Genomic DNA, 10,815 nt, shown 5'->3' on the forward strand with positions numbered 1-10,815 from the left:
AACATTCACAGAACATGCAGTACAACTGCTAAGAGGGCTCCAAACTCCAATAGCCCAAATTTAAATTTTGGCTCCTATCTCTACTGGAATAATGACCTTAGGCAAAATGCATAATCTTTCTGTGATTTCATTCTTTTTCCACAAAAAGAGAAAATAATAGTATCTACTTCATAGGCTTTTATGAAGATAAGTAAACTAACACATGCAAAATGCCTAGAAGAAAACTAAAACATAAAATTGTTTATTTTGGAATTCACTGACTTTTTAAAACAACATACAAATTAAATATTTTCTTGCCTTAAAAAGCTGTCAAAGAGTACACAAAAAGGAAAGTAACAAAGATTTTTGGACAATATTTTCATATTGAAGGCTGATCTATCTATGAGTCTGGAAAAGCAAATTTAACTCCTCATTCTAGGTTATGGACAATAAGCAGAAATGTGAATGCTTCTTTTTTTTAAGCTTAAAACTAGATGAGGCACTAGAAGAAGATCCTAGAAAAAAGATCCTAGAAAAAAGAAGATCCTAGAAAAAATGTGACCCAGTATTAAACCTTTACAACTCCTGAAGCAAACTTGGGGAAGAGAGAAACTCAATGGAGTACTTTCCTCCCCACCAACTTATAGGATACCAAGAAGTCAAATCAAGGTGGCTAGATAGGAAAAGCAAGCAAGCAGGCCGGGACTGGGGAAACTCCTAACTTTTGATGAACTTTCGTAGATCTGGTTTCTCCTCCAGACGAGTCTGCAGATTCAAGAACTCCCGGTAGCGGCGGTTCACAGTGTGGTAGGCCAGCTGCTGCAGGCCACTGCTGTTTTCACCATTAAGGGCTGTCTCATACTGGTGAAGGAACAGATTTATTGACCAAATCAGCCAAAGCTAGGCAGTCTCCTATTTTGGCTTCAATAATGACTTTTTAAGTGACTATACAATAACTGTATAAAGGGAAAGAACTATTCTCATTCTATCGCAGGACCAACAAAAGAAGTCCCTTAAATCAGTAAAGCTGATTGCTTAACTGTGCTGTAATGAAGAGCTAAAACCCAAATGTAGCTGAATTAAGGAATGAGCTGTACTTTCTGATATATATGGCTTAGAAAATCAGAAACGAGTTTTACTGTTCTCTACCATTACATCCATTCAAATGCTTTCTCCCACAGACATTCAATCCTAACTATTTTTCAAATCCCAAAGCCTGAATATAACAGAGATAACAGAATTTTCTGTTATAGAGGTGATAATACCACTTCTATTATGCCAAACTACAGGACAGACCTTTTAAGAAGAAAAAATCACTTTGCCATTATACTCAAATAGTAATGTTCTGTATTAGTGGTGGAAAGAAGAAACAATCTCAAACAGAAGATAATCAGAAGTCAGTTTTTGTCTGGAATTAATTAAAAGGACATGTGTTTTTGTTTTGCGTTTGGAAGATTAATCTGTCTAATGTTATTGTTAAACTGATTCCCCCCAATCTCCATCCCCAGCACTGGAGATTGGACTTGTGGGTCTCTTCCATGCTTGGCAAGTGCAACAGTTAAACTATATTCCAGCCCTTAAACTGAAAATATCTCCAAAGTATATATCATTTGTATCATTAGAGGTACTGTCATGATTGAAGATACTGCAAGGAGTCAGCATCTGTTGCTTTCATGTTTGCAGGGCTGGTATATGGGGAAGATGACTTGTACTAAACTTCCTGGAAGAGCAACATGGAAACTTCCAGTAAGCACAGAGGATAACTTTCTGTCAGAATAGTTGAGATACAATGGAGTTATTGTTAGTGTTTGGCTGAGTTATTATACTGTAGTAAGTGATAGAAAAAGCTAACTCCTTGTTTGCAGGGCTTGGGCTGTTGATAAAGAGCTAGCACTGAAGAGGAAAGAGAGATGGAATTCAGAGTAGGGCTCTCTAGCTTTGAATACCTAGGAGTTCTAATGCTTTCTGTAAAATATTCTGTTCCTTGATGGACAGTATCCAGTCCTGGTCTACTCACCTCTATCACCTGTAAACTGAAAGCTGGTTTGGTATCAGAAAGTGTAACAATATTGATATTTAATTTACACGTGTGGCCACATATGTCCATATAAAAACCTAAACTCAATTTTACACTATACACAATTGGCTGTTGTTTTCTGACACATTTTTCACTTTTCCTTTTTTAATGCCTACTTGAAGTAGCAAGTAGCTAGTACCAAAGTTTAACAAGAATGATAACCGAAGAGTAAATAATGGTCAAAAATATTCTCTCAATCAGTTTGATATTTCTGCTAATGCAACAAAAACTGTTTAATACCAGTGTTGGAATATGTATGGAAGATGAAATACACAGAAGTCTAGTTTTGTAAATGAAAAAGGTACACGTTAGAGGAGCACCTAGAACTAGGGGAAGAAAAAGGCAGGAAAAGTGTTAGCAAAATTAGACCAAGTCATTCACGGTTAGCCTGAGTTATATATGACAAGACATTTATACTTCTAAAATTTCCCTATTTATATAAGGAATGTATGTCCTATGTATATGTGGATGCAAGTATGTTTCTAATTACTTCTACTTTTTTACCTTGAAAATATCATGTACCTTTTCAAAATGCCAGATCATACTGTAGCTGCATTGTGCAGATTAAGGAAGGTCCCCTTCCTTCTTACTTGGATTGGGATTTTATTGGGAGGAGTGCAGTTCTAGGCCGTGCCTAGTGGTCATTTGGACTGAGAGAAATTCAAGGCAAGTAAAATCTAAAAGACACGGTCTTGCCCAGGAATTCACTTTCCAAACTACTTCCCCACAGGTTTCTTCCTTTTAAAAATATACACTAACACCTTTTGCACTTTGGGAAAGGTAAATTATTTACCTCAGAATAGCAAGTTTCTTATTCCTGGAAGTGCTTAATCATAGGCTTAAGAACCACTTGCCAGAAATGATGTGAAGAGGTCTGGTTAGATTAGTGCAGATCTCGTAAAATGGCCTTAGGCCAGGCTGCCTCTATTGGATGGCAGTTTCATTAAAAAAAAAAGTACAAAACGGAATGACCAAGATGCCTTGTATACACACAAATAGGTATGTTAAATTGAAATCCTTTTGTACAACTATTTGAATCATTTAAAAAAAAAAACACAACATGGAGTGCCATGTGAGGCATCTTGTCTCTGAAACACAAAAACCAGAATCCTGAGACTCATGTTCACAAATTCTCATGCCAAATCTACAAAAATGGCCACATTTAAAACCCATCTGAAATGATTTTGAGGTGCAGCAACCTGGAACTTCTAGGACTATTTGAATGAATTAGGTTAAGAGCCTTCTCTACCTTACATATTAGACACACATCACTCACGAAAGATGCTTATTTTCTAACATTAACAATATTAGCCTCACTGGCTGCTTTCCAAACCCACGGGGTGACCATAGCTCTATTTCTGTTACCTTCACGGTGTAAAGCGTGTATGGGTGAAATCCGGTGCCACTGTGCTCTCGGGCAGTAATAGTGCCAGTGATCCGAAGGTTCTGGATAACAACTGGGCCATCTGGACTGCTCAGCGGCTCAAAGCTGAAGGTGGCTGAGCTGAGAGGACCAGGTGGAGAAGAAGAAAGTGGAATGGATGGCAGAGTAGGGTCCAGAGAACTCACACTATTGGAGAGATCCTTCTCTAGGCATGAAGGTCGTAGGGGGTATGTCTTTTCAGGTTCCTCCATCAAAGACATAAGAGAGGTAGCATTTCCTTGCTCTACTTCCTTGTCTGTGGTGTCAATCTGGATCTCTGGACAGGAGTTCAGCATAGAGACCATCACGCCTGTCTCTGTTTCTATCTGTGGACTCTCTGTTCTTTCAATGCTATCAGATCCCTCCCCATCCTTATGTTCCAGAGCCTGGGAATCCTGTAGGGCACGCAAGGCATCTTGGATTCCCTCAGAAAGGAAGTCACTTTGTGTTATGAGCAGAACAGTTTCTTTGCTAAGTTCAGACAGTGGAGACTCCAACTCTGATTCTTCACATAAGAAAAGGGGACCTCGAATATCTGGCTGTAGAAAATGAGATGAATCGTTTTCTACTTTCCTTTCTTCAACTATCCCAGCCAAATCTCCCTCTACAGCTTCATGGCCTTCTTCAACCTCTGGATCACTGAAATTTAGGAGTACTGGAGCTACTACTGGAGAAGGGGCTCTTCTTTCTGGCAGATTTTCTGCCTCAACAGCAGATGGCAATGATGTGGGCACTGAAGGCTCTTCCAGAGTGTTGCCTGGGCAGAGTGGTTTGGTCATTTGAGTTGCATTTTTGGCTTTGGAAAAGATACTCACAAGTACAAGGTAGATCCAATCAGGATCCGACAGCTTGCTAATCAGTGGTAAGACTACATTGCAAGTAATGAGTTCAACTACTACATGACGTCCAGTCCTAGTTTCCAAATGAGGCTTGGGTACCAGCCCTTGAAGCAACACATTCACTATGTGACGTGTATAGGTGACCTCAGCACTAGGGCTATGTACAGCAGGGTGTGGAACAGTAGCCCTGCAGTAAGCCTCCCACAGCTGGGAGGGCTGTACTGGATCATTCTGCTTCCTGGTGGTGGCCTCCTTGGCCTGAATGTAGCTTTGCAGATGACAACCACAGAGAGTCAAAACCCTCTGCGTCAGAGCGTGGCTGTTCACTACGCTCATCCTCCTCCGAAGATCCTGAACCAACCCCTTCATGGCTGCCTCCATCTCTTCCTTAAAGTCTGGCTCCTGGCTCACCGAGTGATACCAGGATAAGACAAAATCTCGAATAATCATCTGAATGGTATGGTTGATCTCCAGTTCCAACTGCCTCTCCGCCTCAGGGCATGGAGGACTGGTAGCTACCGGGATGAAGCGTTCCAGGTGCAATCGGCCAGAAACCCCCACAATGGCACTGGAGCCCAACCATCCTCCGAGCACCACGAGGGAGGCAGACAGGAGGCACAGGAGCCACACGTTGACCAGAAGATAGATGACCAGCAGCCAGCCCAGCACGATGCCGACCATCAACAGCTTCGGGCTCCTCCACAGAGGGCTGATCCTGCTGGGCTGGGTTGGGGGCTCCTGGACGGGGGGCACTGTGTCTGCCCTCATGGCTGGAAGGATCTGGTGGCTGGCAGGAACGATAGCCTTCTCTCGACTTGGCTGACGGGGGGGCGGGGAGGAGGCGAAGAGAAATCGGGGGTGGTGTGGGGTGCTGGTCCGGGAACCGGAGGGAACCGGCGAGGCTCCGGCTCCGCAAGTCCTACAGGCCCAGCGCGGCCGCGGCCCCGCCTCGCCCCGGGCAACCAGGGGCCTCGGGCGGAGGCGTCGCTTTCCAGACGAACCCCGCGGGCCTCATACCGGCCGGGCGGAGGGAGAGCTGCTCCCGGGCCTCAGGAATCGGGGTCCTCGGGGGGGCCCCCCGCAAACACTCACAGGCGCCGACGGGACCCGGGAACACGTCGCCGGCTCGCGCGCCCAGCCGGAGCCCCCGCCCGGAGCGGGTTCATGGGGAAGGGGAACCCGCTCGACCGCCGCGGTCCGCAGCCCCCGGCAGCCCTGCCACCGCCGCCGCGCTCCGCACACCTCCAACTCTTGTGTGTCAGCGCTGCCGGCCGGCCGGCCGCCGGCGACAGCTTCCGGGTCGCGACCCGCGGGGAGCGCAGCCTGCTGGGAACGCGGCGGCGCTGCGGGCGGAGCGGCGCCACCAGCGCCCCCTGCTGGGCAGGAGCCGGAGTGACGGCGGGAGCGCGCACTGCTCGCTCTCTGAAGCTGAGCGCGCGCCACCTGGGCTAAGAACCCGCAAAACATATTCCCAGTGCGCGGGCCCCTTGCAAGACCCTCAGACTCCCAGTGCAGCGTCTTTAAAACGCGTTCAGGTTCTAATTGTTGCATATTTGTTTTTAAAACCCTTTACTGCTTAGGCAAACTTTCTCTAGTCTACTGTTATTTTTGAATATTTTTATGACCTTTAGTTGTACCAAGGAGTTGTCACTCAACAAAGCAGTTTATGAGTAGCACGATCAGTGTAACCCCTTTCCATGTTCTCGCCCACCCCTCTTAACTCACCCCTTCCCTCACCTTGTCTTAATTTTTATGATAATACAGATTTTTTTTTTTTGCCATTTGCAGTTTATGTATACAATGTATCCTGTCTGTGTACTGTCGTCAACTAGTCTAGGCCATTTTAATCCTATTAGCTTGAGAGATTTCACCATTCACTCAGACATCCTACCTAATTTGTTCTCAGGAATCACAAAAGACAATCCGTTAAACACACCAGAGATAAATTTGTTCCTTATTTTTCATAGACTATATCACATTTGTGAGCCGAGGTTCTTTACACATAGCACTATCTAAGTAGTAAAATATTTGAAGCACCTATAATTTTTGCGTCAAGAGGAGAAAAAGACACCATCTTTGCCCTCCATGCCCTTGTGGCCAGGGAACAAGTTCTTTGAACACAGTGGGTTTTCAACAAAGTGAGACAGTATGGAATAACAGAAAAGGTAAAACCTTAAAGATATCCAGGGAAGGAAAGATTTCTGTGAATTGCAGTGGTTATGGGTACCTCACAGAGAAAGATGCCTTTGTGTTGAATCTCCAAGGATGAGAGTGTCTATCTACATCCATCCTTTCTTCCTCTCTCAAATGTATGGGAAACCAAAGTTAGAGACACAGTTTTGGTTAAACCTCTAACGTACTTGGCTTAGAATAGGCTCTATGTGTTTGACTATTTCCAGTGTTAATACATTTTCTTTCAGATGTCTACACAAAAACACAGTTACCTACAGGAAGGTTGAATATCAGACAGGAGCACTGACCAGTGTGGAAATGCTTGGGTCTATTTGGCAAGAAGTGGGCTGGCTTTCTTTCTCACTTTGGTCTTTAGGAATTCTGTCTTTTTATTTACAACACACGGTGGATATCATTTTCCCAAAGCAGACTTCCCTATGCTGTTAGCAGTTTTTCATAAGTAGCACATTTACTTCCTAGATATTTAAAGGACTCTTCAAGCAAACTCCAACCTCCAAATATGCCAATCAGAAGGGTATTATGGCTTCTTTCATCTCCATTACAATAATTTGTATGTAAAATCATTTAGATGCAGGGCATGGTTAATGACAAAGCACTTAGAAAATGGTATGATTTAGGATCAAAGTATCCACTAAGCAAACTGGGCATATTCCCCCAATTCCCAGGATGCCTGTCCATGTTTCTGTGGTTCACTCGATTGCCATATTCCTTCCTAGGGAAAGAAAATCTGAAAGGAAGACACTGCCCTCCACCTCCCTTTTGCTTGCCCAGATCTATTGTTCTCAGGAATACTTTTGAAGATGAAGAAATATCCCTGCCATCTAGTTGAAAAATGAAATAGGAGAATGTGAATGATGGAGGGATTAATGATTCTGCTGAAGACTTCTCTTGGCAACTCAGAGAGAAAGTTTACTCTTCTGCCATAGCTCTGGAATGTTCAGGGCAGTAAAGACTGACCTTGTAAGTGGGCATTATGCCACCAGAACAGATGGTGTGGAGCACTGAAATAGCCAAGACTGTCTTCCTGATTTTGAAGCAAATTTGATAGACATTCCAGTGCATTTGCTATTTGGATGGGAATGACTTTCTGCCCAGGGGTCTGGGACAAGACTCTTTCTCCAAACAAATTAGCCACTTGGAGGAGATGAGATTTCTGACTGATGTGCAGTAGTGTGTGTGTGTGTGTGTGTGTGTGTGTGTATAGTGAGTGCACATGTGCATGTACACATTCACGCATTGGAGACGCTCTCTAGCTGGTCATAGTACTCACTTTCTTGACAGGTTCTTCTTTCTTTTCTTCTTTCTTCACCATTTCTTGAAACATTGAAGACAAAGTGTTGGAGTATTAAGGATAACAAGACAAATAAGACACAGCAATTTATCACAAGGGACTCAGTCTAGATAAAGAAGAAGCACATACATAGAAAATTATGAATAAACATTATCTCATGCTTAAAGTGATGTATGATGGTAGTTGCATCAGAAATAAACACAATAAAATGGAGACACAAAAGAAGGAGCTCAACTGGGGAATTGTGTACCTCATAGAAGTTTATCCTTACATTGGAAAACAGAAAGAACTTTAATTCAGGAAAACACAAAAGAGAGAGTTGTCTTCTAGGCATCGGCATATAAGTAACAATGAGCAGGGGAAGTGAGAACAAGGGATGTAGGACAAGAGGCCTGGCTGGAAGCAGCCTATGTCTCAATTTCTCTTAAAAACTGAAGGCAAGATAACTTACTAAAAAGAGGTTCAGCAATGGGACACATCAGTAGAGAACGGATGGTAGAGTGGAATTATTGCCACAATGAATATAAGAAAAGTGAATTAAGGACCAGTGCAGGGAACAGAGGGACTGAGGATCTTGGATCTTACCTCTGAAATGACTGATGGCGTATTTCAGTGGGACCAACATAGAATGTTGGGTTGTCCCCTCCCTTAAGATGTTTAGTAACTTGTGTAGGACAGAAGCAAGCTTGAGGTTTGGCCTGTTGTTGGGGATATCATAGTAGATGAGGAGACACGGTAAGGTTAACACCTTGACATCCTGAGGGAAGATGAAATTGAAACTCATCATGGCTAGGTGTCTGGGAAACGAAAACAAGCCAGGAAAGTGACAAGCCATTGTGAGAACTGTATTTAGATGTACTGGGAGAAATGGACCAAGTGAGTCAGAGGAAGGTTCATGAGTAGAGATTTGCCTATTGGCTCCTTATTACTTTTTTGTTGCTGCTCTATCAACTTTTCAGTCATTTACTGGCAGCACCACAGATTTATTCTCTGACAGTTCTGCACATTAGATGTCTAAAGTGGGTTGGCAGAGTGGTGTTCCTTCTGGAGGCTAGAAGGGGCAATCTGCTGTCCTGCCCTTTCCAGCTTCCAGAGGCCACCTGCGTTCTTTGGCTCAGAGCCACAGAACCTGTGCAACCTGTGCTTCTGTTGTGACATTTGTTCCTCTAGCTTTGACCCTCCTGCCTCCATACAAGGAACCTCAGGATTGCATTAGGTCATCTCCTGTAACAGGATAAGCTTTCTGTGTAAGGATTCTTAATGTCTAGAAAGTATCTTTTGTCGAGCAAAGCAATGTATTTGTAAATCCTGAGGATTAGGATGCAACCATCTTTTTTTTTTTTTAACGGGAGGAGATTATTGTATGGCATACTAAAGGGCCAAGTATTTAGAGATTGTTTTGTGTGTGTGTGGTAGTAACAAGGTTGGAATTCAGGATCTCTCTTTTGCTTGGCTGATGACCTACCACTTGAACCATACTTCCATTACCAGCTCCACTTTTTGTGGGTTATATTGGAGATGGACTTTAGTGTATTTTCTGCCTTGGATGACCTCTAACCTTCATCCTCTAACTATCAGCCTTCTGAAAAAGACACCGGTACACCTAAATTATTTTGATATTCAAATTTGGATGTGGCAAAAAATGAATTCCTAAGGTGTATTATAGATAAACATGTTAATGTTGAACTAGAAATTTTGAGTCAGTTTTTGGCAACCCAAGCTCACTTCCTGGCCTTCCAAATCATTCTCCTCCTGCCTCAGCCTCTGGAGTGCTAGGATTATAGGCATAAAACATCAGGCCTAAGTGAATTTGCTTTTTGAGAAGCCTGATCTATGTGAGTTTAACAGACATCATTGTTAAGTTAGAGAAAGACTCTCATCTTGGTACAAAAGTTCCTAATAAATGAGAATGACCAGGAAGTTGGCAGAGGGTGTAATAACTATAGGTGAGTATGTTACTAATAATGCAGGAGGTGAAAGTTTTGCAGAAACTGGAAAATGAGTGATCTCAAAGGACTTGTGAGCAACCTAAATATTAACATTTCCATGTCTGCCTTAGATAGAGGGGAGAATAAATAGCCACCAGAGGGCAGCAGGTAGCATGACATTTGAAGGAGAAACACGATGTTTATTCATCAGTCCATTCATATATCCCTCCTTTCATCCCACAAGATTAAGATAGGGGCTAAGAATTCAAACATGGACATTATTCGCTTTCTCTCTGTGGAATTTACAATCTGATTCACGAGATAGATAATGAAACAATATAAAACACACTGTAGTAGAAAGAAAAAATATGGGATGAGCCACTAGCTACAGAGAAGGCTGAGAGCTGAGGATCCTGGTTCAAAGCCAGCCTGTGTAGGAAAGTCTGTGAGACTCTTACCTCTAATTAACCACCAGAAAACTGGAAGTGATGCTGTGGTCCAAAGTGGTAGGGTGCTAGCCTTGAGCAAAAGAGTTCAGGGACAGCACCCAGGCCCTGAGTTCAAGCCTCATGTCTAACATATAACATACACACACACACACACACACACACACACACACACAGATGGCAATGCAGAAAATTAAAACAATTTGCAAAGAAGAGATGACATTAGAGTTATCCTTGAAGGTTGGTTAAATTTCCCATGAAGATAGAAGTAGGAAGAACAGGTCATTCTGGAAATGAGGAAAATACTAAAAATTCTGTGTAAGCTCCTATACTAGTTTGCTAGAGTTCATACAAAATACTAACAGATGAAGTTTTTAAAACAATGGACATCTTTTTTGTAGGGTGTTGATAGATTTAGTTCTTCCTGAAGTTTCTGTCTTTGGCTTTCACTGTGTCCTTTAAGGGTCTTTCCCAATGTGTCTGCCATTCCTAGTGTCTCTACTTCTCTTAGAATGACTCCAGGTGCATGGTTATGGTTCCCATCCTCTGACCTTGTTTAACCTTAACCACTAGAAGTGCTACATTTCAGTCACATTCTGAGATGTATTTGGCATTAGGGCTTCAATATGAGTCTTTTTT

At 42.9% G+C, this 10,815-nt stretch overlaps 1 protein-coding gene across 1 annotated transcript in view; it reads right to left on the bottom strand.

The window, feature by feature from the left end:
* Positions 1-5,549, bottom strand: part of Snx19 (sorting nexin 19) — a 43,591-nt gene extending 38,042 nt beyond the window's left edge. The window contains exons 1-2 of the mRNA XM_013009793.1: positions 3,422-5,549; positions 702-840 (exon numbers count right to left, since the gene is read on the bottom strand). Coding sequence (XP_012865247.1) covers positions 702-840; positions 3,422-5,086 — 1,804 coding nt within the window. The 5' untranslated portion in view covers positions 5,087-5,549. The remainder of the gene's footprint in view (positions 1-701; positions 841-3,421) is intronic.
* Between the last annotated feature and the right edge of the window lie 5,266 nt (positions 5,550-10,815).

This window comes from Dipodomys ordii, unplaced genomic scaffold, assembly GCF_000151885.1.
Source record: "Dipodomys ordii isolate 6190 unplaced genomic scaffold, Dord_2.0 Scaffold10, whole genome shotgun sequence".
NCBI classification, from domain to species: domain Eukaryota; kingdom Metazoa; phylum Chordata; class Mammalia; order Rodentia; family Heteromyidae; genus Dipodomys; species Dipodomys ordii.